Consider the following 27,901-nt stretch of genomic DNA (forward strand, 5'->3'; position numbering starts at 1 on the left):
CGTCTGCAATAGTAAGCAGGAAGTAGAGTTGTTTGTGAATTTTTTCTCACAATCACTCGGGACAAAACTGAGTATACAGTGTTTATAAAATACGTCGGTGAAGGGCAAAACCCAATATTGAATGTACAACACCCCGTTACAAATTCCATCTTGTGGATTGTATCTTACGTTGTTGTTCATGTTCGCATCTACAATCTCCTTCAAATGTTACAATTCGGCTGTTTCCACTAAACTGATCTCCTCTGTGTTTAGCAGCTCCATTCGTGCTTAGCAGACAAAAGAATCAGCCCCTGATGCTTAACAGGTCCTCAACATTAACCCCCGATCTCAAGTCTAGACTCATGGTGATGACTGACCTTGTTGTTCAACTTAGCATCCACCATCTCCTTGGACTGTTGGCTGAGTTTCAGGATGTCATCCTCGTAAGCGTTGATGCTCTCCATCAGTGTCAGGTGTTTCTGGAGGAGCATCTTGGCTGACTCCGGATCCTTACCGTAGTCATCGCTGCAGGCTAGGGGCATCTTTTCTCGCATCCAAGACTCTGCCTCATTGGCATCAATGTAATACTGTGGGAGTAAAGGTGATAAGTGCATTTACATGAAAAATATACCAGTTTCAGTGGAAACCAAAAAATTATGATAATACTTTTACAAATCTGAATGTAAAGCAGTTATTTTTTATGTGCGTGCTACAAATGTCACAAAAGATAAGCACATCTCATCTTCGGGAAATTGTGGTCACAAAGTTTTAGAACATCAAAATATTTTTGCATCTAGATTTGTATTTAACACCGAAAGATCTCAATGCTCTTATGAGTTCATTAGCCTGTGTAACTTATTAAAATTCTCCATTGTTATCCTGTATTGGCAATGCCAAGGCCCTAAATACTTGGAGTGAAGAGGCTGTACAATAAACAGTGGTATATGCTGGATGCCTGCCCAAGCAGCTATCTATAAAGCAAGTTACATCCTGAATCATCAGAAATCATATTTTTGGCAAAACCAGCCAGAGCCTCAAACCTCCAATTTCAGTTGGGGCCTGCAAACATGGATCCTCCATTACCCTCCAGAGACAAAATCTTGTTATGTCAAAATTCCTTCGAATCCTTCAAAATCTTTCATTGTGCAAAGAGAATTTGGAGGACTTGGGAGGGTTAAGCTCAAAAATTTGCACGTAAGCATTCTTACCTGGTGTGACTGGGCAGCCTGTTCCAGCCGATACCTCCGAGCCTCAGCGTACTCATTTAGCCGTCCCCATTTCTCCTGTAGCTCGTCTATCTGGGCCAGGATGATGTTGTTGCTGCGGTGCCCCGCCCTGGCTAGCTCCTCCCCTGTCTGCATCACCCCTTCGATGGTATGCTGCCTGGCCGTGATCTCTAACTCTAATGCCTGGGTGCAGAAAATGGTACAACACCAATTGTCATATTGTGTCTTTGACTGGGTAGCACTAAGACTTCACATCAAATTTTTCACTGCTAAAAATAATTTTCTTGCATAAGAAAATAAATTTTGTTTCAAGAAATATTTCCTTGTCATACTCCCCAGACAATTTTCTAGGGAGTATGACAAGAAAATGTTTCTTGAAACAAGATTTATTTTCTTATATTAAGAAACGTAAGAAAATCATTTTTAGCAGTGGTGAAATACATGTCAGGAATGGTCTATAATGTTCTCAGCTAATTACTCGGGGGAAAAAATTAGAATCCTCACCAAATATGGCAACAATGTTGTGGCGTCCATGTTTCACCCTTAACCTGTCTGTTTTCAAATGTCATGTTCAAAAACATCCAAAACGTAAAGAAACTTTCTTAAACAAATTTAAAGAATCACTATCAAAATTAACAATAACAGTTTAGTTACACTGAGTGATCCCTTGTACGCTATCTCAAAATGTGTGAAAATCTTTAAAGGGAATGTACATCATTGGCTTTTGCTGTAATTTTCAGAAATGAACTATTTGAGGGGTTAGTATAATAGATCAAATATTGTTACACTGACTTGTTTGAAGTTTTGTGTTCGAAAATGCTGGAAAAACCAAGAAAAACAAAACTGTTCAAGTAGTCTGGTTCCCTGACTCCACTAAATATAAAATGGATCAATTTACAGATGCCAGAAAATTGTAAGATAAGGTTACCAGTCTAGCTGGCCTGCACCCGTTCATGAACATGTAACCAATAGCAAACAAAATTTGGACTGAATTAATGGTAAATTTGGAGCAGTAGTTGAAAAATAGTTAGGTTTTTCCAACGGTGATCGGCCGACTACTGCTGGAAATGTTTACAAAAATACCATTTTCTTGAAAATGACTTCACACAAGGTGCCATAATTTTACAGGATGCTTTAGACTGTCATTTACTAACATCCTATTAATTAAGGTATTTTGTAAAAACTTGGTAATTTTTTTTTCGATGTTTGCAAATGTTGTATATTCCCTTTAAAGCGTTTCCCAACTTCACGGAAAGACCCATACGAGTGTGTTACTGCCAGCCAGGCCCAAGTAATTCAAACACCGCGTAAATCTCAGTCTCTGGCTAATCAGCTCACTGCGTGTTTCTGCTGTGCGCTGATGACGCTCCTCAGGTCTCTCCCTGTCACCATGGACTTGGCAATGCGTTGCTTCTCCATCAGCCAGGATTCCTCCTCTTCGCTGTCTCGCAGGAACTCAAAGAACTTGAGCGACTCCTCCAACTGGGCCTTGCGCTTCATGCTCAGCTTCGTGATGCTGTAAAGGATGACATCAGGATGAATACTAAAAATCATCAGGTGTACACAGCAAATAGTACCACAATGAAAAACAAAATGTAAGCTAGAAGAAATTTCAAGCAAGAACTATGATTAATCATAGCCTGACTTGATAATTTATTTGAACCATTCTAGTCGATTATAGTTTGACAAGTCTAGTTGACTATTCAGGACCAACTTACCAAGATCGCATCCCTTGTTACAAATAGCTACGGGCATCATATTTTACAGTAGAGAGCCAGAACCAAGTCGTTTTGGGATGACTAGCTTTTAACTAGAGATGAGTAGCTCAACCGGGTCGACTCGGTAACGGCTCAAATGCAGGCCATCATAGTCCCTACATGACATCCATGTAGCCATTTACGAACTGAGTCTTACATTGAGATCTACTGCTTTTCGTCAATTGAAAAAGTAACAACGTCAGACTGTGATAACAGCCTCGAAGGTTGCAGTGAGATCGGTAAATGATTATGTTTAGACTTAAATTTTATGTTTAGACTTAAATTTATTTTTAGGTCTGTTTGGTCCCTGTTGTCCGGCCGCCATATTTGTCTGCCATACTTGTCCGCATGCGTGTGATGTATTTCCACCACTGATTCCGCTCCATGAGCAGGATCTGTGGTTGCTGCCCCAAGTGAGCCCCGAATGACATCAGAGCTAATCGAACGGCATGGTGCTAACTCGAGTCGACCTAGGTGAGCCATTGAAACACACCCATAGTATGCAGGTGTTAGATACGTCATGAGTCAACCACAACTTGACCAATAGTCCATGATCATAGTTTAGGATGCAGATCATCATGGACCAACTGGGTCCTGTATGGAAGCATGAAGTCATTACATCTTAGGTCATTGGTCTGTCCATGAGGGGTCAGTACTTACTGATCGTAGCCAACATTGAGTAGAGCCACTCTCTTCTTGATAGTGTCACTCTCCGAGTGGTTTTGGCTCAGGTAGATATCAGCCTTCTGGTTGACCTGATTGACCCGATAGCCCTGGGAGTTAATCTGGGTCTCCGTCAGGGCGTGGCGCTGTAGGAGGTCCTCTACGCCCAAGAGATGCTTGCCACAATCACCGGACTGTAGACCCACCTGACAATGGGAGAAATATGCAAAGGGCTCCCATAAAATGAATTTTAAAGACTGTTTTGATTTCCATTGTGCAGTAATCACAGGCAAGGTACTATAAATGTAGTTGTTTTGCTTGATTTTTTAATTACTCCGACATTTGTTGGTAAAAATATGTAATATTTCACCAGTTCCTCATTCAAACATAGGCAAATAAAGTTGTAAGAGCCCCTTTAACCAGAGTTGAACTATTGACCCTGAAAATCCTAGCCAAACACCAGCCCACCTGACAAGAACCGCATTTGTGTATTAAAATCCTTACAGTGAGTCTAGCCGGCCTCACCGCTAGGCATGAATAATCAATCATCCTGTCAACAAGACTTGTCAGTAAGCTCAAGTAATGGCTGTTTGCAGTCTTCTGACTACTTTACAACCTACATTTGAGGCGTTACAGATGATAATAATCTCACCTCAATTTCTTTCATCTCTGCCGTGACGCTCTCAATCTCCCTGAACATGCCCATCAGGTCAGTGAAGCCGTGTAGTACCTGCTGTCGCTTGGCCAGCAGGTCAATCAGTTTCTGCCAGTCCCGGGATATCTGGCGTTCCTTCTGGCCGACTCCCTGGCTGGTGTAGTGGTTCTCTGCGATCAGCTCCTTGGCCATGCGATTGAGGTCTTCAAAACGGTCTTTCTGCAATTTCGGAAACGTCATCAAATAGCAGTTGTGAACAAGTCACCACAAGTCAATCACAAGTCTAGTCTCAAGTGAAAAAGGGCATGCTCTTTCCTGTAAGACGAATTTCAGTAAAATAGATGTAAAATTATTTGCTTTATCAAAGTATATATCTTTTTTCAAACTTAAAATCCTTCAATTTCAGTAAAAACGATGTAAAATTATTTGCTTTATCAAGTTTTACAGGGTTTTTTTTCAAACTTCAAACTGGAAAAACTTTGAAGAATACATTTTCGAAAGCAGAAACTTATTGTCCTGATTCAGGGGCCATCTGTTTTCATGGCCGGTTTAAAAAACTTCTCAGCAGTGTTTAAACAGCAGTTTTATAGATGTTTCTATAAAAAATGTATGGAATCTGCCACTGTTTCCACAAAAATATAAGGCCAAACTACTATTAAAATGGGTATATTAACTCTATTTAGTCTAATCATTTACATTCTCACAGGGTTACAAGACTTACTGTCCTTTCTGGTTTAGTTTATTGTCTGATTGTATGTGTATTTAGCGTTTATACAATGTGTTCATGTAATTGTTAATTAATTTAATGGGGATCCCTACTCGACAAGCATTTGCTTTTTGGAGACCCCCATCCACATCTACTTTTCTTTTAGTATAATTATACATGTATTGCGCAGGCACCAATTATGTGGAAAATAAAAGAAATGAATGAATTAAAACCACCCGTGTGATGGGCTCTTGATCAGTAAAATGTCTCAAGGGAATTTATGAATGCACAATCTACTCCAAGCCAGGGCACCAATTGGAGCCATTACTCAATAATTAATGACTCGACTTCAGAGACGTATGACTGCCTTACCCTGGCCATTACGTCTGCAGTGATAGCCTCATGTCTCTTAGTGGCAGCTTCCACAGCAAAGATGTTGTTGCTGGGAATCACGCTTTCCTTCAGGACGCTGGTCATGTCGGCCAACCAAGACTCCCGCAACAGGGCCTGAACCAGAGAAAAAATCAGTAACTAACTTGTTGAATGAATGGGAGGTTAAGTCTCAAATAACTTGTTTTTTTCAAATTTGAGGTGACAGCTATCATGGTAGAGGATGCCCCAAAAACACCAAACCCAAAAATCACCCTTTTTTTCAAAACCTTTTTACAAATACATCGCAAATATTGCTACATATTTGACAAGTTTAACTTATTAGCTTTTCAACAACAACAAAATCTTTCCAATCGAAAAAATGTTTATTGAGATAGGGCCAATTCCATGAAGTGCCACGTTTTCATTGTGTCCACGGTCTTTCATAATTGTCACTTATTAGGAATGAATTGGCTTTGGGGAGACCATACTTTCACTTTCTTTAATTTTTTAATCTCTCTTTATTTGTTTTTTTTTAGTGTTACTTTTTGCAACAATGGTCATTTATTTTTTGGAAGAAATGGTAGTCCTGAAAACGACTGTTTTGTTTAACTTCTTAGATGTTTACTGTTCTACTCTGCCCTCTATTTTCAAGGATGCAAGTTTCGGCCCTTGTTCTTATTGCAGCAGTTAAAGCATCATCAGGCAGTCGCCAATGACAAAACGAAAAAGCGGCACTTTCTCTAATTGGCCATAACTCAATGGAACAATTTTTTTGTTGTTGAAATGCTAATGAACTATTCTTGTCAAATAGGTCCTTACCATCTCTAGTACTGACACAAAGTACCTCTTTTTGTGACAATAACCAGGCTCAACGATTTCATTTTGGCAATTTCGTTTTTGAGTGTTTGCAAATGATCCAATATTCCTTTTAGTTCATCACCTTTCTAGCAAACTTTTCAGCCAATCGTTCCAGCCTCTCCTGTCTGATCAGTTCTTCTCTCAGCGCTATCCCCCTGTCATGCTCAGCTTGCTCCAGCTTCCCCCAACGCCTCTCCACATCACTGACGAGTTTACCCTCAGGAGGGGTGTAGGGGCGGAGGTGGCAGGACCGGACCAGGGCCTGAACGTTGAAGATGGCTACCTCAATGTTGGCACGCTCAGCATACCTAGTAAAAGCATATTCAGCAAGGCATGCAGTTTTGATTTTATGATCTTAAAGAGCAACAATTTTGAACATTTTGAGTTGCAATTTCTTCATGTTCTTTGAAAATTAGAATATTTTGACTTTTGCCTTTGACAAAGGTCTTGCTTGAGACTGAAAAATCATGCCAACTAATTTTCTTAATTTGTATATTTCAGGTCAATTCAGTCTGTAGGCAGTTTGCAGCAGTTTTATTCATTTTCATGACTTTCATTTCCTGCAGTGTTTGGTATAAATGTGACTACTTGCTTTAGCCAGAGTTTATACCCGCAAATAATAGCTATTTGAAGACATTGCAAATGGTATTCATTTTGAAAAAAGTTACAAAAACTAAGGAGCTTTAACATCTGAAGTTAGAATCTTGTCAAGGAATAATAAATATCTGTTTGTAGACATTGCAAAATGGTATTTATTTTGAAAGTGACAAACACACAGGAGCTTTAACATCTGAAGTTAGAATCTTGTCGAGGAATAACAAAAATCTATTTGCAGGCATTGCAAAATGGTGTTCCTTTTGAAAAAGGTGACAAAAACAGAGGAGCTTTAACATCTGAAGTTAGAATCTTGTCAAGGAATAACAAATATCTATTTGTAGACATTGCAAAATGGTATTCATTTTAATGAAGTGACAAAAACAATGGAGCTTTAACATCTGAAGTTAGAATCTTGTCAAGGAATAATAAATATACTTGTAGTCATTGAAAAATGGTATTCATTTTGAAAAAGGTGACAAAAACAGAGGATAATAACATCTGAAGTTAGAATCTTGTCAAAGAATAACGATTGTTTGAAAAAGCTTCCAAATGCAGTCGTTTTTAAAACCCATTTGCATTGAGCAGCCTTCTTTGAGCTTTTTAATTTTGTGTTACTTTAATTCAGTAACAACGAATGCACAAAAAGTTGTTATTAGTCTATTTTAAATAACAAAACTTACTTGGGAGGCTTTTCCACAGTTCTGTATTCTTTGAATTTCTGCATGAGTGTCTGTATGCCGTCTAGCGAGTTAGGGAACTTGTGATCGGCCAGTTGTTGGATCTTGGCTTCGATCCATTCCAGGAGTTGAGACACCATCAGTTCATAGTCCTTCTGCATTTTGTCGACATCCATCAGCTGGCTCACAATCTACAGAAATACAAACAGTTATGGATAAAATAAGTTCCTTTAAGGCCAAAAAAAAGTCTAAGATTTCTGGTATGGAGCTTGCTCCAAAAGTGGTGCAGTGACACAGCTTTTTTTTTTTTTTTTTTTTTCTTCTTCAAATGTCGGCTGATGACTGCAAATGGTGCCCGACTAAATTTAGTGCAAAATATATGGGAGCCAAAAGAGATGCCACATAAAACTTATACTCGGTCGTAACCCCATCTTAAAACACGTTAAATTTTTGCAGCAGCAGGATTCCAGTCAAACCAGTGAGTTTGGCTGTTATTAGACATCATCTTACATTGAAGAAAAAACTTTTTCATTTTGCCGTCGCGCATGGCTAAAGCGACGCGCGCGCTACCAGAAACCGGAGACTTTTTTTTGGCCTAATGCCTACTCTTCTAGATACTTTGGAAATGCACAAGGTTTAGCAGGATGGAGGAAGGTAGTAGAACTCCGCCACTCTATCTTTACATGGGATTTTATTTGATTTATCAAATAAATATACTAATGTACATGTATGAAGAGCAAGGATTTTGTATGTGTACGTTTGCGTGTTCAGGAGTTGTTCACAAGTTGATTCACAAGTTGAGAAGGGTGACAGGCGGCAAACACGCCTTGCCCGCAAAGCGGCCGAGGTGAAGCCCTGTTAATAGATAACAGCTTGGTCCATTAACAGGATCACTGGATCCCGCAAGGGAAATCCAAGGGATCTGATGTAAAATACGATACATTCATGGGCGTTTTACACTGGTTGTGTACTGTGCATGAAAATGGCCAATAGTACATCCTGCTGCTCATATTCAATGACCTACATTTGTATTGTCAATTGTTAATGGTGGATCAAGCAGGACCGGGATCAAGAGTAAACGCAGCACAGTTCATTTGTGGTTAGCTTTCCAATGGTTTTGTTATCCTTGCAGGACCTGATCCCCTTTTGCAGGATTCAGCATGAATGCAGCAAATTCAAGTGGAAAACAGAGCAAGGCCGGATCCAGGACAATATTTTTGAGGGGCCAAGAAGGCTTAGGTCAAAAAAAAAAAAGTCTCCGGTTTCTGGTATGCGCGCGCGTAGCCGTAGCCATGTGCGTCGGCAAAATGAAAAAGTTTTTTTTTCAATGAAAGATGATGTCTCAAAACCGCCAAACTCACTGGTTTGACTGGAATCCTGCTGCTGCACAATTTTAACATGTTTTTAAATTGGGTTATGGTCGAGAATAAGCTTTATGTGGCCTCTCTGGACTCCCATATATTTGCACTAAGTTTAGTCGGGCACCATTTGCAGTTATCAGCACACATTTGAAGCAAAAAAATCAGGTAAAAAAAAAAAAAGCCGCGTCGTCGCACCACTTTTTGGGCAAGCTCCATACCAGAAACCGGAGACTTTTTTTTTTGGCCTTAAGTATTTTTTTTTTTCAAAAAGGGGAAGGGGATTAAATATGTGCACTTTTTCCACATTTTAATATTAAAACTAAGAGGTATGTGTGGCTGAAGGCTTGCGAGGGAGATACGTAAGATTTTAAATCATTTCCTGAAAATTTAAGACAAAAAAGTGTCTTCACTCCTCCGATTAAAATAAAATAATTGTTGGCGCCCCCCCCCCCCACCCACCAATGATACAGACTGAATACAAGCAAGCTTATTTGTCTCACCTTGGCTATTCTCTTGCCTCCTGTTTTCTCCGTCTTCATCTTTGCAAAGTAGTGGTAGTAAGATGCCACATAGGTCATGACGGACTTCTCATCGGGTTTCTCGACATCCACATCTGACGAAAATACGAAATTATTAATGTTATTGCATTTCTTTTTTGAGAAAAGGGTAACTCAGTGAAGAGGAATTGTAAATCAATTGCCAAAACAAACTGAGTGTTAGTACAAGACAGGACTTGAATTGTATTCCCCTAATACAGTACGGTTTTCAAGGTACTGCATGCGTGTAAGGTATGCTCGGATTTGCCTGGGTAATGCTGCCTAAGTTCCCAAGCCTGTACTTGATTCATGTCATGGATACTACACTTGTACATAAGGGGAACAAAATGCAAACCCAGTCTTGGACCAAGACTACAAGAAATCCAGAGAGAAAAAAATAGAGAGATGTTCAGTTTTAGAGTTGGAAGGAAAACCCTAGCATGTCGGTTTGTTTGTTGGTGTTGTTGTTGTTGTTGTTGTTGTTTTAACCTTAAAGCATCAGTTGATTTGGATGGGATTTGAATCTAGCAGAATATCTTTTAAACCACCTATTCTCAAATTCTCCATTCACTTCAAAGGATGTTAATTTCATTTAAAACACTTTGAGAAAAGAAATCTCTGCGTAAAAGTACCTATTCTTCACAGGTTTCATATATTTAATTTAGGTTCCCAAACATTTTAATGTCATTGTTGATGCTAGGTCCTCGTTTGTTTTGCCCTAACTATTTACCTTCAGCATCTAGGAGATCAGAAATGCCTAACTGTTGCTTAGCCACGGTGAAGGCTGTATTCAGGTTCTCCTCATTGCTCCTGCGAATCAGACTCTCAAAGGGCACTAGCTCCGGTCTGCGATTAAAACAAAAACAAGACAAGGCAAGCCTAGTCAAACTGGTCCAAGAATTCTCCTCAATTGGGTCAGAATGGCTCTTCATTGGAAGTCTGTCCATGCATCTGGGCCCAATTACATGGCTCTGCTAACCACAGAATTACGCACTTATGATCACCATATTGTGCTAACCGCGCTAGCATAAAAATTCTGTGCTAACCCTGTAAGCACATGATCCTTAGTTGCGCGATGCACGCATGGGCAGAAGCCAAAATTCCTTGCTAATCCATGAAATACGCTTACCGTAAGCACGGAACTTTCTGCTATAGTAAGCATGGATTTATCGCTAACGGTAGGCAGAGCCAAGAAATTGGGCCCTGGTCTATCATCAGTGCGCAGGAATTAGCCCATTCATTGATGTTACAGGTTGCACATTACAACAACGTGATCTTCTTTTGCTTACCGTAAGCAAAGAATTTTCTGCTATAGTAAGCATGGATTTATGGCTAACGGTAAGCAGAGCCAAGAAATTGGGTCCGGGTCTATACAGTGGGCAGGAATTAGCCCATATATTGGTGTTACAGGTTATACATTGTATAGAATCCCACATGATACATTTTAATAGCATATGCCAGGGTTCACAGGTGATAGTCAGTCAGTGAGTGAGAAGGAGTCCAGGCTGGGTCTCTGGGACCAGCAACAAGGAGAAACACCCTCATGTGCTTGTTTTCTATACAAGAGAGATTATCTTCCAACAAGTTGTCTTAAAAGAAATAAGGGAACATGCTAAATAATGGTCTGTTAAAACAAAGCATAAAAAATGAACACAAACGTCAGTTATGCCATCATATTGCAAGTGTTCCCACTTCAAATTGCAAAGGTTGAACACAAATTGGGAAATGATAAATTTAGAGGCAACTGTTTCTTAATATTAAATTTGCTTCACATTTGTGTGGAGTAGGAAGAAGCGTTGAAATGTAATAAACCATTACATAGATACACTAATGCCTTGGAGAGCATTTGATTCTGTGCCTCATTGTCATTTTTTCATACCCACGATCACACTGTCATACTCTAAACTGCAGGTCCAAATAAACTTCAACTCTTAGGTCTCTCTCAAATGACGTCACTTCTTACAGATTGTTATGTGCATCAACATTTGGGCGTCAAATTTCGAGCAACACGCACACATTTAGAACATTTTGCATGCTGCGTGCACACGCACCTGATGGCGTTGAATACGCAGCTGTAATTTTCCTACGAAAATGGCGTCCTATGAGAGATAGACTTGACTAGTCTTGTTGACAGGATGATTGATTATCCATGCCCTGCGACCAGGCCAGCTGGACTCACTATAAGAATTGTATTACAAAACATGTGGTTCTTGTCAAAGGGCTGGTGTTTGGCTTGGATTTTCAGGGTCAGTAGTTCAAGCTACCCCTGTACTTCAAAAGGTGCACTCACAATGTTTGAATTCAGGAACTTCTGAAATATTCAATTTTTTGACTGAAAAAAATTGATTTAAAACATTAAGAAAACCGAACTTGATTTTAGAACCCGATCTCACAGCGGAGGGACCAATCATCATGCAGAAGTTCATGCATGTCAGATTTTGTCAGACATTTGGCTATACACAATCACAGCTGTGATTGGTCAAAAACATCAAGGGGCGGAGCTTAATGGATTCATCAAGTAGACTGAAATATAAACTTCTACACATTAACACAGTCACCTTACCATTTCTGAACTTACAACTGAAGATACTTCTGAGGTTTCATACACATGTGAGTCACACGCACATTATTCTGTAGTTTCCTATTTCTGATACTGTGAAGATTAGCATGTTTGGATGACATGTCTTTCACTTTCATTTTCATTGAAGCAGTTTCAGCAGCGGCACTGGTAATCTGTAATTCCTTGTTTCTTTGTTGACAATGGACTCGGAACATTACATGTCATTCATTACCTCGGGACATACAGGTACATTTAGGCCACGAAGTTGCACTTTCACATTTCCTTAAACATTGTTAAATAATAAAAGGGCCTTGGGGAATCACATACATGTATCGATCTCATTGAAAAAAAAATTATCGGGTTATAAAATAAACAACTGGGACTTTTCACCCGATTAACACACTATACATGTAGCTCAATTAAGTTTCAAAATAACTATTTTGTAAAATAAATTTTCATCTGTTAAATAATCAATCTCAATCAAAGAAGTAATGAGAACAAAAAGTCAACATATAAGTAATATGGAAACAGATTCATCCAAAGAAAGTAGATTACAAAAAAGAAAATTATGTAACCTTGGATTTGGGGCCCAATTTATTAAAACCACCAAAAACTTTCACTAAATGTATGTATCTGATATTAATAGCCTGTACGCTGAATATTGCACCAAGTTTATTATTTAGGGTAAAGCGTTTTGTAAATAAAAAAGCTATGAAAATTGTCTAAGGGAACAGAAACACTTGTTAATTATTGAGAGCGGTTACAGTACATGTACTGTACTAATTGTTCATGTCTTGATTTGATCTATTTTTGTATTGGGTTTAAATTTGCCCTTCACTGATGTAACACTGTGTACTCAGTGTTGTGCGAGCGCTTGCCTGAATAAACTCACAAGCTTACTCGGTGGAGCTTGAACTCAAGACCTCCTGCTTACTAGTGCAGATGTAGATGAAAATAGTGTGAAAATATGAAAATTCAAGTGACGTCATCATGTGACATGTGACGTCACATTAAAAGTACATATTTTGAAGGCCTATATCTATAGAACAACATGTTCGATTGGGTTGAAAGTTGGTATGTACCTAGACCAGGATGTGTTATCATAGATGAAAATTGAAGTGAGGTCACGATGATGTCATCAAGTGACATGTGACGGCATATTAAAGTGCATATTTTGAAGGCTACAGAACTGCATTGGTCCTGATTACTCTACCGCACATGTCCTATTAGTCTTACATGACATAAAAATAATATAATAATAAAAATATAAAATTACCGGAACAGCTGTATGTTCATACACAAACGTAAGTAAATCTAGTTATGTCCTATGTTTCTGCTGGTCCTGGTATTGCATGTATATTCCTTTATTAAACTATAGTCTATGGAAAGGGAGATGGAGAGAAGCCCAAGGCTTAATTTTTTCAGTTACTCTCCATGCAACGGAAGATTGAATAGTTTATAGGCAATTACATATACATCTTTGTGTATTACTAATTAATTTTTGGAATTTTGTAATAGCCGTCAGAATTGATATTAGGGTTTTTGTAAAGATGAACAAGGAAATTGACTGGAGCAGGGTTTGAACCTGCGACCTCTGGATTGCCGTTCCGGTGACTCTACCAACTAAGCTATCCAGCCCTATGTTTTGTCAATATTCTTGTTCAAGGGGCGCCACAAACCATGTGCCATTAAATTAACCACACAATTCATTTACAAGAAAAAAGTTAAAGTGCACGTACCTGTGGACATGAATCAATGCATTAAACGCTAGTCCAGTTCTCCAACTAGTAGTGAAATTTTTTATGTTGACACCAGAGTACCTGTCAATCGGATTAAACAAGATGACATTTTCAAGGTATTGAATAATTTGTTGCAGTGACCTGATATGATGGCGTACACGTCAAGTTTATGGTGGTACTGTTTACTCTAGAGCTATCTTTACACTTAAGAATAATGTGCTCACTCAAATTGCAAACAAGAAATTTTATAAGTTTAGTGAAAGTGCAAGAAAAACCTGATGATAGATTACACAAGTAGAAGTCATACGTACAAGAAAAATATGACACCTTATAATGATCTAAGCGGGTTTAAGTTGCGTTCCCCACGCTATTTTCAAGTTCCATCCCGAAAAATACAATCCTTTTCTAAATTGATATTTTTCTAGCAGTACAAAACTTATTAACTTTTGAATGAGACATCGACCGAAAAAAAATCGGACCAAGTTTAGTTAAATTACTTTACAATTTGGAATTATTGGGGGCCAGCCAATAATTCCATTCTTGCAGGGCGTCGCTAATGTACGGACTGGGAGCCAGTCTGCTCGCAAAACAAATCTGTTTGTGCCCGAAACAATTTTTTTTTTCCAGAGGGTTGCAGACGTCCAAAAAAAGGGGGGGGGGAGAATGAGATTTTTGGTCAGAATAAAACATACCTGCACGGGTTGAAAATTTATTATTAGAAAAAAATTGAATTTGTTGAAGAGCACGGGAAACGCAACTTTAAGAACTGTGGCCACCATTGTCCCTTACCCTGCAGTCTTTCTCTGGCACCACAGCAATAATGCCTCCTTGGCTGAACGCTTCTCTGTACTGCCTTCGTCCTGATTAGGAAATTAAAAAATGACCAAAACATTTGTTACACCACCATAGTTTTAAGGGTACAGAAGTGGTGGGGGTAGGTAAGTGGTAGGGGTAGGTAAGTGGTGGGGGTAGGTAAGTGGTGGGGGTAGGTAAGTGGTGGGGGTAGGTAAGTGGTGGGGGTAGGTAAGTGGTGGGGGTAGGTAAGTGGTGGGGGTAGGTGGGTGGTGGGGGTAGGTGGGAGGGGGAGGTTTGCTGGCATTGGGGTATCATTTCATTTTGTTGCAGCCTTGCAATTCTGAGAAGCACTCCTTACTTGGAGCACAAACAAAATCATTTGAATTGCCACAGCAATTTTGGCAATTTTTTTGTGTACGATCATATGGAGGCGTCTGTGTGAAGTCAATGGTATAAGGTAGTAATTGATGGTTTTGGGTGGGTTTTTTTCCTCATATTTCCCATAAAAAAAATTAGGGTAGGGGCTGTCAGAATAGGGTAGGTAGGGAAACCGGAAGCAGAAATATCTTTTTTTGGCCTAATAAAAGTTGCTTTGAAATTGCATTGTATTACATTGTGTTTATTCACTGAAGAATCAACAAACCATAGAGTGCTCCAGCAGTTTCAGGTGCTACAGTGAGTTACAGGCTGGGCGGTTTCGCACGCCACAGTGACTAACAGGTTAAAATTATTGATGACAGGAGTTTTAAATACATTTATTTTATAGTTTTGTAAATTGCTGTAGAAACACTGGTGATTCTGGCTGTGATGCCTTCTCGGTAATAGAAAAGTGTTAAATTGTACTCAGTACACAACAAGACCATCCTGACTTTTTGGTCACAGAAATCACTTCAACACCACTGAATTATCTGTACTCAGTCACTATGTCGACTGGATGTTTCTGCCTCTGGCTTTCCTCCCAATTATTACAGGGGAGTCAGGTTGGCGTAGCAGTTCTTTCCTCGCCTTCCACTCCTGTGACCGGGTTTGAATGCCCCATGGGCCAATACATGGATTGGGTTTGTCATGTTTGTGGTCCCCTGATTCTGTGGGTTTTCCCAAGAACATAATTCTAGAACGTAATTTCTTCTCATTGTCTTCTCCCTACAGGTTTCTTCAGGCTTGCGAGCTACAGTGCCTAGGGAACTTTTGAAGAATCCTTGGTTTCATTACCAGAAATGATTAATAATAATAATAATAACGTAAGCACCCAATTGTGAAGGATTTGGTGGCTAGATTCACACCTCCAAAAACTATGCTTCGACACTACAGGAAACACTACATGTGATTTAAAAGCAGGCTTGTTTTCTACATCCTGTTTATAGACAACAGTTATCAATATATTATACAACGCCTGAATAAATCCCTGGCATCTGATTGCTCGGTCGTTGATCACATGTCATTGAATTATTCGTCCCAAATCCACGGGCCGGCCGCACTGCAAATATAGAAGTTCCGTTTCAGGGTAAATGAAAGTTCCATTGCACGGTCACACTTTCGGAAGCTCTGACCAATCGGATGACAAGGATTTATTCAGGTGTTGTATAAAACAAATACTGAATGTTTCACATTCGTGCAATGGAAAGAATAAATTCATTCGGTGACAGGCTTCCATCGTTCCATCTGTCACCTCATGAAATTATTCTTACCATTGCACTCATAATCGTTCATTATTTGTATATATTATCATTCTTGTGTGTATCAGTATATTCTATAGAATATCCCATTTTCATTAAAGGTATAGTCCATCATTTGTAATTTGTGCATTTTGTTCATTTGAAGCAACAAAAGTGCTCAAGATCTAAAGAAGGGTGCTGAACAGCTAACCTGATGAAGTTTCGAGAAAAATAACACTCTGTGATCTCGATTTCAAATCAAAAGTTGCTGAACCATGTTTTGAATTGGGCCTGAATTCAGCATCCGAGACACGTTGTCACTGAGCCGATTGCAGTTACGCGCTGTCGCGCACTGATCCGACGAATAATAGCAACCGCGCGTGCGTGTGCGTCGTGCCAATGCTTGCGCGCGCTTCGCCGAATAACAAAACGAACTACTAACTTGAATTTCCTACGGTGCTCCTCAAGAAGCGTTGGAAAGGCCTTCTTTCATTGATTTCTTCAAAATGACAGCTTGTCAGAAAGAATAATTTCACAGGGAGTTTAGTCCATTTACTATCTTTCAATTAAGTATGTTTTTCACCAATAATTACGCCAGTTACTTTTTGGATAGCTGCAAATGATGGACTCTGGCTTTAACCCTCTAAAAAATAAACATGCCTTTCAGTGGCAATGGCATATACATGTGCAATCCATGCACCTTACCTCAATTTGTATGTCCTGAATCTGAAAGCGAAGGATGATGGTCCACATCAGACCCAACGTCAGCCGTGGGTTGCCGTCCACAATATCCTCAGACCCAATGCTCTCCAAGCGTACCTTATATACACACAAAATGAAAGCGAATATAAAGCTAATGTAAACCACTCAAATGCTAAGTACGTGGCGATAGAAATTATTTTAAGTTCAATGATTCATGGACATGTGCGTCACATGTTTAAACTTAAGATTTTTTTTTGACACTTTGGTCCGATTCAATTTCTGTGACTGTTCAAATTATGTTTCTGTGCAGGTTTACCTCGAGAACAGTTCAAGGGAGCAAAACGAAAGGAAATTGGAACACTACATGTAGTTTTGTTACCTTACAACAGACCATGTGTATATTAAGCACTTAAAATGAAGAATGGAAGTTTACATATGAAGCCCTCATTTATCCAGGATAATTAAAGTTGGTTCATACTTGGTGCAGTAGCAAGTATAGATTGCACATTTGTGACACCAAGTTGAAGTTATGGCAGTATTCGCTGCGTGAACATTGCAAAAGTGTAGCTGTGAATGCATCAAATTTGCTTCGTATGCGTTCGCATGGAGGATTGATTTGCCTTATCCGTAAAGTTGCATTCCCATGCTATTTTTTTTTTTTTTAATGATTTGTTTTTTAAGCTCTGGCAGGAGTTTCTACATGTCACTTGGTGGTCGGTCGGTCGGTCGGAGAGTCTGTCTGTCTGTCTGTCCCCGGAAAATGGACCAAAAGTATGGTGTTCCATGTGTGCCATTGGCATCGCATTTTTCGGCGTCGCATTTTTCAGCTCTGGCAGGGATCGTTTTGATCGATTTCATGCAAGACTTCTTGCAACACAGCCAGGGCTAATTGTGCACTCGCACTTTTGATAATTTTCCTAGCAATGTCAAAGTTAAACATTTCTGAGTGAGACATCAAATAAAACTAGAACGGCGAAGCCGCCATGGCTCGCTGTCCAAGGCAGGAAGGGAGGCTGAAGGTAGGGTTGAGGATGGGCATGAAGGAAGGGGATCAGGATTCTTGTTGATGTGCCTAGGTGTAGGGGTCAGTTTTTAAATGTCAACATAAAAAGTTAGGCGAGCCATCAGATAACAGACCGTTCGGGTACCGGGTCCGGTATGCTAATTTCTTTCGCCCCAATCGGTATGAAGCCAGAAGCCACCCAGTCACTGAAGCGTGACGCCCCAATCAGTCCAAACTGGTGATTCAGTGTTTCACAATAGGCAAGTCTAGCCATTGGTCTAGCCATTGGTCCCAATCCCTTCAACATACTGGGCGGGCTCAACCCCGAACGGTCTGGGGAGGGATTCTAATTTGAGGGCTTGCCTTAACAGATTACCTAATAAAAACATATGTATATGTACAAACCCTAACTCCAACCCTATACCCCACCCCACCCCACCCCACCCCACCCCACCCCACCCCCCCCCCACCCCACCCCCCACCCCACCCCACCCCACCCCACCCCACCCCACCCCACCCCACCCCACCCCACCCCACCCCACCCCACCCCACCCCACCCCCCACCCCACCCCACCCCACCCCACCCCACCCCACCCCCCACCCCACCCCACCCACCCCACCCCACCCCACCCCACCCCACCCCACCCCACCCCACCCCACCCCACCCCACCCCACCCCACCCCACCCCACCCCACCCCACCCCACCCCACCCCACCCACCCCACCCCCACCCCACCCCACCCACCCCACCCCACCCCACCCCACCCCACCCCACCCCACCCCACCCCACCCACCCCACCCCACCCACCCACCCCCCACCCCACCCCACCCCACCCCACCCACCCCACCCCACCCCACCCCACCCCACCCCACCCCACCCCACCCCACCCCCCACCCCACCCCACCCCACCCCACCCACCCCACCCCACCCCACCCCACCCCACCCCACCCCACCCCACCCCACCCCACCCCACCCCACCCCACCCCACCCCACCCCACCCCACCCCACCCCACCCCACCCACCCCACCCCACCCCACCCCACCCCACCCCATCCCATCCCTACTCCAACCCCATAAACTAAACGATCAAACCAGAAGCTCATGCACATCCCCAAAATGCATAGTGTACATGTACATGTTATACCGGTATACACACACGTACATGTTTTACCAGTATACATGTACATGTAACAATTAAAAACTTTAACATTTCCTTGAATTAAAATTCCTCAATAAAGTCATAAAATTTACTGCAATGATATGAACCTAACTGAAGTTATAAAGATGATACATGACAACTGCATTTAATTTTTTTCCCCAAGTTAACTAGAACCAAAAACATCAACATTTTTATCTGAACGCGGACGGCCGGACAGACGGACGGACGGACGGACGGACGGACGGCCCCCCGACGGGCGCCCGGACAGACGGACGGAAATTGGTATTACATAGGCTCGCATCTGCTTCGCAGCTCGCCAAAAAATCCTCAGATGTTTAGTTCTTCGCAAACTTCAAATTATTGGCTGCCAGACAATAATTCGGCTCACGCAGGGCAGGTAATTTTGTGCGCCAAATGAAAGCCTGTTTTCAGAGTGTTTCCAACGTCCGAAATTGGAATAATGGAATAATAAAACAGAACATACAAATTGAAAATTCGTGAGAATAAAAATCCATTTTTGAAAAACACTGGATATGCAACTTAAAAACAAACGTTCATCGGTCTCACTTTTGTGGAGAGGAATGTAAGCGCTTTGCCAACGTTTTCCATCTTCTGCACCCTGAGGGCGCCCTTATTCGGTCGGCCCAGCTTCTCCCCGGAGATGATCTCCAGCAGCTTGAGGAGAACTTTGCCATCTTGTAGGTCCACAAAGAGATCCTTCACACGCAGGTTTGCCTTGGTTACGAGAAATCAAACAAGAATCATAATAATGTACTCATCCAGCACTCAACCGATCCCGCAAGCTCGGTGGTGGAGTGGTAAAACGTCTGCACTAGAAAGCAGGAGGTCGTGGGTTCGAGTCCCACCCGAGTGAGTTTTTCTCACTTTCAATCGGGAAGTAACACCCTGAGTATACAGTGATCATACGTCGGTTAAGGGCAAAACCTACATGTAATATTGATTTACATCACCCCGACGCAATTCCATCCTACACTCTATGTGTGTTCCAGTCAGTATTATACCACATCGCCCACAGATTCTGTATCTTGATTGGCAGAGAGCAAGTCATATGGTATCCCCTTTTTTTTTCTCTCTTGCTGTGCACGGCCAAAAGACTATTACGCATACCAACCAAAGTACTATATATATAGCAACCAGTATGCATGTGTGATGTGCGCATTGCACGTTGCGCATTTTTTCCCCAAGCGTTGGGTTCAAACATTTCGTGACGGGGTACTTTGGAAAAGCGCAAGTCAATGTTCAACAAATTTCATATTGAAATAGAAGTACATTTTAATTGTATTTAGATGAAATTAATCAGTGCTCTCTTAAACTCAAGCAGAATCTGTGGGAGAGGTGTTATAGACCAAATACTGACTGCTTTATCTCGTGGTGTGGTAAAACTAACCTCCCTCGGTGATCCACGGAGTGTTCCATTTCCCGCAGTTACGCCTCAGAAAAACCGAATGCTCCATGGATCACCTCGGGAGGCTTTACTTCATCACTTGAAGCAGTCAATATATGTAAACTACATGTACATACTCAGAGTACCAAAAAATCAGGGGAAACTGAGGATATGAGATTTGCAGGTTTGCATGGTGGAAAGATACTAAGACAAGATAAGTTTGCGGTAGCACCATGTGAATAAATCTCTTTTGTGAGTATGTATGGTTCTCTCTATAAAGATAGGGCTGAATTATAAGATATTTCAGAACCACACATACTCACAAAAGAGATTCATTCACATGGTGCTACCGCAAACTTATCTTGTCTTAAAACTGAGGATATGCCTTTTTTTTAACTTACCTTTTCTAAGTATGAGTTGACCCACTTAGTAAAGGTCTTCTTTTGTATCTTGACACGCTCTTCCTGTAAGGCCTGGATGCGACCCTTCTCAAAGGATGATGCAGCTTGAGCTGGAGACTGGTTGTTGGCCATTCTGCATTTGAGAGAAAAGGTACATGTAGTAAATACTGACAATACATTAATGTAAACTAGGAAATTTTACACCTGTTTCAAAGGTATTTACTCTTGACATGTTTCTGTACAAATTTATGAGCACTTTCCTTTTCCCAAAATACACTTTCAATTTCAAAGTGAAGGGCATGAACAAAGGCAGTTTTAAAACAAAAAAACAAACTATAGGCCTACCACCACGTCCATCAATTTTCCATGTGCTGTATTTTTTTAAACAACACCTAGCGGGAATTGATGGTTTCTTGGCAAAAGCGGAAAGGTTTGAGAAGAGTTTGTTCCACATTTTTCTATTCTGGATTGTACGATGTATGTATGTGAAAAGTGATGACTAAAACTACTTCAAAAAATAAGGGAAGTGATGGGCGACGAGGAAGGGGGGGGGTTAAGGTTTAACTCCCCCCACCCCCAGTATCCCCGTCCCAGACCCCCAAAATGTATCAAAAGAGGGGAAGCGAGGGGGAAGAAAGGGGGAGGGGGCGAAGTGGGGATGGGGCGAAGTAGTTAGGGGCGAAGTGACATGGGGCGAAGTGGAAATGGGGCGAAGTGTCCGACAAGCCTCTTAAACCATCAGACTCAGGCCGTTTCTCAAACATGGCTTTATCTCCATTTCACAATCGCCTGGCAAATTGAAATTTCAAACTATCAACCCTCGATACAAAAATGTATACAGTTAATTAACAGGCACGTATCGGCTTCTCTGAATATGTAACTTTGTAAAGCACCACCTCCATTTCAACATGTTTTTGTTCGACAAATAACTTTTAGGCAGTGAATATTTGACCGTGAACCGGTCTCCGATGTTTTGTGCCCTTTTTCCGACACGGCACTGAATGTGTAGGCCCTACAGTGAGTGTTTTTTTTTACTTAGAAATTTTGACCGTGGCAAATCTTCATCTTGTTCCATGCTTTCATTGTCGTTGTGACTTCGTATTCACGAGATGGGAATCAGACCTAATGCAATTTTGGACTCTATTTTCCTTTAATAAAAAAAAAAATCCTCCAGATTGATGAATCAAAAAAAGAAAATGACATAAATCTGCAATTAAATGTAGGATTCGATTTAAAACAATAAAATCGTACAATTCTTCTTTTTGGGACACAAAAAATAAAATTTAAAAAACAATGCCTAGGCAGGCTCGAGCTCGAGCAGTGTGCTTGTTACTGTTAGGGGGGCGGGCTGTCCACTGGCCACACGTTTGCTTTTGGCAATTTAATCACATGGTGTAAGCCCACTTGCATACACTAATGAGGGCGCTATACGATCTGCCGGCTTAAAGGGAATATACATCATTTGCTTTTGCTGTAATTTTCAGAAATGGATGGAATTGGGGGGGTTGGAAATATATACTGTAGCAAATATAGTTATACTGACTTTTTGAGGTTTTGGGTTCGAAAATGCTATAAAAAAAAAAAAAAAATCATTTTCCTGTAGTCTGGTTCCCTGACTCCATATAAGAAGAAACATAGCAGTTTACATACATTGGGGAATTGTAAGGTCAGGGAACCAGTCTAGCAGGATTGTACCCGTTCATAGGTGTGTAATCGATTGCAAACAAGTGCGATGGTCAATTGGGGCCAGTATATGAAAACAAGCCAGTTTTTTTCCAACGCTGGTCAGCCGACCAGCGTTGGAAATTGATGCAAAAATACCACTTTTCTTGAAAATGACAGTATACCAGGTGCCATGATTTTACAGGATGCTTTACACTGTCCTTCACTAACAGTCCAGCAAGGTATTTCAAAATGATTTGGTAGTTTTATTTTTTGATGTTTGCAAATGTTGTATTTTCCCTTTAAGAACGAAAAAAAGCAACACCGGTTCACCGCTATTTAAACAGTTAATCACTCCAACTAAAGTCCAAGTTATATTTTGCCAATATTTTTCACGTGCCAAATATATAGTCGTGTTCCTTAACGTGGCGCACTTCGAAGCTTACCCAACTTTCCTCGTGTAGTGTTGCCAAACCTCTTTGTTGATAAACCTCAAATTCATGCAGTGAAATACTGGTACTTTTACCTTTTTAATGCTTGCTATTTAACCTCTGTGACCAATTTCGGTTTCATAAAATTTAATCCGAAATGCAAAAACGGTCGCGTCCGGAAATTGGGCACAAATTGGCGGAGTGTTCCCTAACGTGGCGCACTTGAATAAATCTCGGAAAATTCCAAATTAACATTTAAGAATTTCTGTAAACTTGATAAATTCTGATAAATCATCATTATCTTTACTTACAAACCCAGCCAGATGTTTGTCAGAAAATTATTTTCTTATTTTTCGGGGCATTTTCAAAGGGTTCACTTTGCACTTGAAAATAAAATCGGAAAGTTTCGCCAAAATAATTTTTTCTTTTAACTTTGTAACGGGTAGGCCTAAATAAACTCGCGATTTATGAACGGGAGAACTTGATGAAATTTCACTTTCTGCGAGATTTCAGTTAAAACTTTTGCTCTAGCTAGGCGCTACAGGCGAAAAATCAAAGTGCGCCACGTTAGGGGCCGCGCCACGTTAGGATACATCAACAATACTTGATTAAGTACTGATCGTTCCCATCATGCTTCGTAAATTTACCTCCATCGCCAACAGGATTACACGATCGATCAACTTTTGTCATGATCGTACTTCTATTAGAAGCCACCCAGTGTGCCTTCTACTACTAGCACTATCATTTTTGGGGTCTTCGTAACGCATAGCCCATTGGATTTGGTTGAGCCCCGGCCGTGATAGAGGAATTACTTTCTGCGCAAATTCATCTTATAATAATATTTATAAATCTATAATTCCACTTTCACAAATAAAAATTTCCCCAAAAAGCTTCCCTGGTTAATTATAACTCGTCCATTCCATTACGGGACCCACTGGCACTATTTAGAATTAGAAGGCACCTCGTGTACTATGCCCACTAGTGTTGCGTAGGCCCCTACCAATACCAGCTGAGCTAGCCGGAGCCAGCCACACTGCACTGACCATGCACTGACTAAGTTTGAAATCCAACCAACATTGTGCGTCAAATTTGCGACCAAAACAGTATTTACAATACTACTTACTAGCCTAAATTCATCCCAGAAAAGCAAGTAGCCTTAAAATTACGAACCTCTTCACATGTCCTTTCCGATTCGTTGAAATCCCATTATATCCACTTTTCAATTTCAGATAAACAACTCAGTCCAACTCCAACACAGGCTGAACTTCAAACCTAAAGAATGTAAACACGCGAGATTCAACGTGCGTGTACTCGATCGCATAGTTCTCCCATTCAAAATGGCCGTCAGCCAAATTCTTCAGCAAACCCCTTTATTATGCAAATGAACCCAGGGAACCATCTAACAGGTGTTTCGCCTAAAATCGATATCCGAACAATTGGATCCCACATTGTCCTTAATCAAAAATTATTATTAATGCATTAATTGCTTCAGAAAGCCACAGATATAAACCGACAACTCCATGCATGTTGAACAAGTGCCGATTTACAGGAATTGCCGCTGCCATAGCAACGTGAAGCGTTAAGTGATATCGTTTGTATGCAGCGTTTTCATGTTCATTCAACCGTGGTCTTGTCATACAGCGCGGTGTATCGACCACAATGGTTGCATGGTGAATCATAGATGTTACTGATATTATTATTACTGTTAAGAGCGAATTACTCCATTCAATGCATATAATTATAATTCAGTTATCGTCTTCTTGAGAGGTGTGACTTTTCCCTTTCGGATTAAAACTTAGTCGAAATCATCTGGTGTTTCATAAGCCTGGGCGGCTATATAATTCTGTGTATGTGAATTATTTCAATGTATAACTTTAATCGCGATACCCGCGAATTATTCAATAATGGTTTTATAGGCTTTATTCTACTTCAATGTTCTACTGTCAATATTGTGATGTAGTTCGCTGCACAAGTATAATATAAATAAAGCTCTCACCGTGCGAGTTTCATCCACACAAAAATGGTTTTTAAATTGACATATTTCTAGTAATACAGATATTCCCTTTCTAATGAGACATCGAACAAACAAAATATGCCCACTTTTATTTATTGAATATTTAGTTTATACGTTTCCTTATCAATAAATATTTACTTCTGTTTGTGCAACAACAACCCGACATGAAATTTTTTTTCAGATGGTTGAAAACGTCGATTATAGAAAAAAAATAGCATTATCCATTTATTTGGAAAAAAAATGTAAAATTTGTTCGGACAAAAATGGAATATGTTGAAGAGCACGGTAGACAACTTTAATCATTTTACCGTCCGGGTCGCAATAGAATAAAATTTGTATTTAAAAATAAAAATATATCATATCCATCGTTATATTGCCTAAAACTTTTTTCTGATGTTTTTAATGAAAAACTTGCCCTATCCTCGCAGATTTTAGTAGAACTCGAGGCTTTCAAAAACTGACTTCAAAAATCTGCTCCATTCTGGACCTGCCACGCTCAGGCACCAAGAGGGCGCAAATCCATTTTATGGTCACCACCAGGACCGTGTTTTGCCGGCAGCCCTTGAACTGGAACATGTTTCTGGTTTGGAACCGTTGGGGCACTTCGGTTACGCTGAAATGACATCATTGTTCCGATCAGTTGAAGTTGAACTCGCTTACGTTTCAGTGGCGGAATGATCGACAGAGCCTCCCCCCTCTCCGTTTTCTCGAAAAAAAAAAGAAAATGTCGGTGGTGACAACATATATGACAACAATCCGTCACACCGTCCCCTCCGCTCTGCCGAAAAAAAAAAAATGTCGTAGATGACAACCTGGGGCTCGAACCACCAACCCCGCGATTAAAGATCTGAGAACGGTACTCTACCGACTCAACCTCGTCCCCAGTGCTTACTTTATTTCCAACCGCGTTTCCAATAGTAAACCCTGGATAGGAAACTTTCTTCCTGTATCCTGATTGGATACCGCAATTGGCTAGTAATGGATTTTTATCGTGTACTTGGTGCTATATATTCACAACGTGCAGTAAGTGTTTTCGCGATCATTCGTCCACGCCTTCTCGAAAATACTAATTTCCTTTCCAATTTGCTCATATTAATATGAAATATGATACTGCATGTTGTCTCGATAAGATCGTAACAGTTTGATTTCAAAAATCGTGTTTTCGTAACTCACGCCGTGCTCGCGCTGCTACGAATTGACTCTGTTTTTACCCCAGACACCGCATACAAAAACAAACGCTAATGTGTAACGCATATCCAGGCACCAGACTGTTCCTCATTTGCATACGTGTGCAAAAATTAATGATTATGCAAGGGTAATTACCTGAAGTATAATCGTGATTATACAAGTCCTCTGGAGGTGAGAATCAATAGGCGTTCTACTCTGACTACCGGCGGAGCACCAGGCTTGAAAACTTATGACCTCCACTTCCTGTCCTGACCTCTGAACTCCGACCTCTTCTCATAAGGCCTTGTTCTTGGGGAGGGTCACTCAACACTCACTAGTGACAACTACAGGGTGGGTAAAATTCTTCAAACTCAAAGAGTAAGTTAAATATATACATGTAGAGGTAAAACCTCAACTACTAATATTGTTACAAAACTTGTAACTCGAGTAAACACTTAATAACCAACAGGTATAGCAAGGATAAAACATGCCTAAAAAAGGAAGAACTTGTTAACAAAATCTCAAACATAATTATATACACTGAATATCTTACTGGTATCCACAAACAAACTCAAATGAGAATCATTTGAGGGTGAGAATCAAGGGCTTGGGATACTGACAAATACACTCACTTGAGTTACTGGGTGGGAATTGATTCTCACCTCCAGAGGACTTGTATAATCACGATTATACTTCAGGTAATTACCCTTGCATAATCATTAATTATACTGCGTCCTCTTACGGCTCGAATCAATAGGCGACTTTGAAGTCACCCCACGTAGCACAGTCTTTGCAACCACTGAGGTTGCTGTAGGCCTATGGTAAAATTGACTGAATGTTGAATTAGAAGCCCAACCAGCCGTTTCTAAAATATCCCTTAAGGCTACACCCAAATTGTGAGAACACGATGCTGCTGCACCTCTTCTTGAATGTGCCTTAAATCGATCTGTATCTATGCCCGTTACGCTAAGCATTTCAACCATCCACCGACTAATCGTTGAAGAAACCACTTTCTTATGGGGTTTCATGTGGCTGATAAACAATTGAGTCTCAGTACCTCGTAATGCCCTAGTTCGTGCCAAATATTTCGAGATGGCATACACTGGGCAAATCTGTTTCTCTTCATGTGATTCTATGATCACACTCTTAATATTATTACCTGGCCTGTTTTGCTTATGTAACTTTGTTGGAATGAACCTCAATCCACTTTGAGAAACACACAAATCCCTGATGTCAATGTGTACCAAAGATGACACTCTTCCCAGTGTTACTAGTCCCAAAAGCAACACAGATTTGAGAGAAAGCAACTTCAACGACAGACTGTCATTTGGTGGTAGATTCTTGATGTATTGCAACACTTGGTCCACCTCCCAAGTCAAAGCATACTTTGGCCTCGGTGGATTTCGATTATAAAAACCTTTCATCAATTTGCAAACATCAGCTGACTGCCCTACCGGTCTACCCTCTATAGGTTGGTGATACAGGGAAATAGCCGATCTGTAGACCCCAAGAGATCTGTAACTTAAACCTTTGTCCTTCTCACATGTTACTAAGAACTCCACAATTTCAGTTATAGGTGCTGAAACTGGATCACAAAGTCCCCTTCTATCACACCAGCTACACCAAGCTGTCCATGCTGATTGATACTGTTTGTGAGTTGATGCTCTACAACTGTCGAGCATGACTTGCGAAACTTCTTGCGAAAAACCTTTCGCTGTGAACTGTTTCCGCAAAGCAGCCACGCCGCTAGATGAAGGGAACTGCTCAATGGGTGGGGCTGGCCTGAATGGGGTTGAGTTAGACTGTCCTCCCACTGAGGAAG

At 40.8% G+C, this 27,901-nt stretch overlaps 1 protein-coding gene across 1 annotated transcript in view; it reads right to left on the reverse strand.

Moving 5' to 3' along the window:
- The window catches only part of LOC119741697 (spectrin alpha chain-like), an 89,946-nt gene extending 65,716 nt beyond the window's left edge, over positions 1–24,230 (reverse strand). The window contains 16 exon segments of the mRNA XM_038217552.1: positions 357–566; positions 1,188–1,388; positions 2,544–2,721; positions 3,623–3,831; positions 4,278–4,499; positions 5,359–5,493; positions 6,299–6,524; positions 7,494–7,681; positions 9,352–9,464; positions 10,118–10,233; positions 13,687–13,767; positions 14,476–14,546; positions 16,842–16,955; positions 19,567–19,734; positions 20,806–20,938; positions 24,069–24,230. Of these exon segments, the coding sequence (XP_038073480.1) occupies positions 357–566; positions 1,188–1,388; positions 2,544–2,721; positions 3,623–3,831; positions 4,278–4,499; positions 5,359–5,493; positions 6,299–6,524; positions 7,494–7,681; positions 9,352–9,464; positions 10,118–10,233; positions 13,687–13,767; positions 14,476–14,546; positions 16,842–16,955; positions 19,567–19,734; positions 20,806–20,937 (2,364 nt within the window). The 5' untranslated portion in view covers position 20,938; positions 24,069–24,230.
- Between the last annotated feature and the right edge of the window lie 3,671 nt (positions 24,231–27,901).

The sequence above is a fragment of the Patiria miniata genome, unplaced genomic scaffold (assembly GCF_015706575.1).
Source record: "Patiria miniata isolate m_02_andy unplaced genomic scaffold, ASM1570657v1 HiC_scaffold_5, whole genome shotgun sequence".
Classification (NCBI taxonomy): Eukaryota; Metazoa; Echinodermata; class Asteroidea; order Valvatida; family Asterinidae; genus Patiria; species Patiria miniata.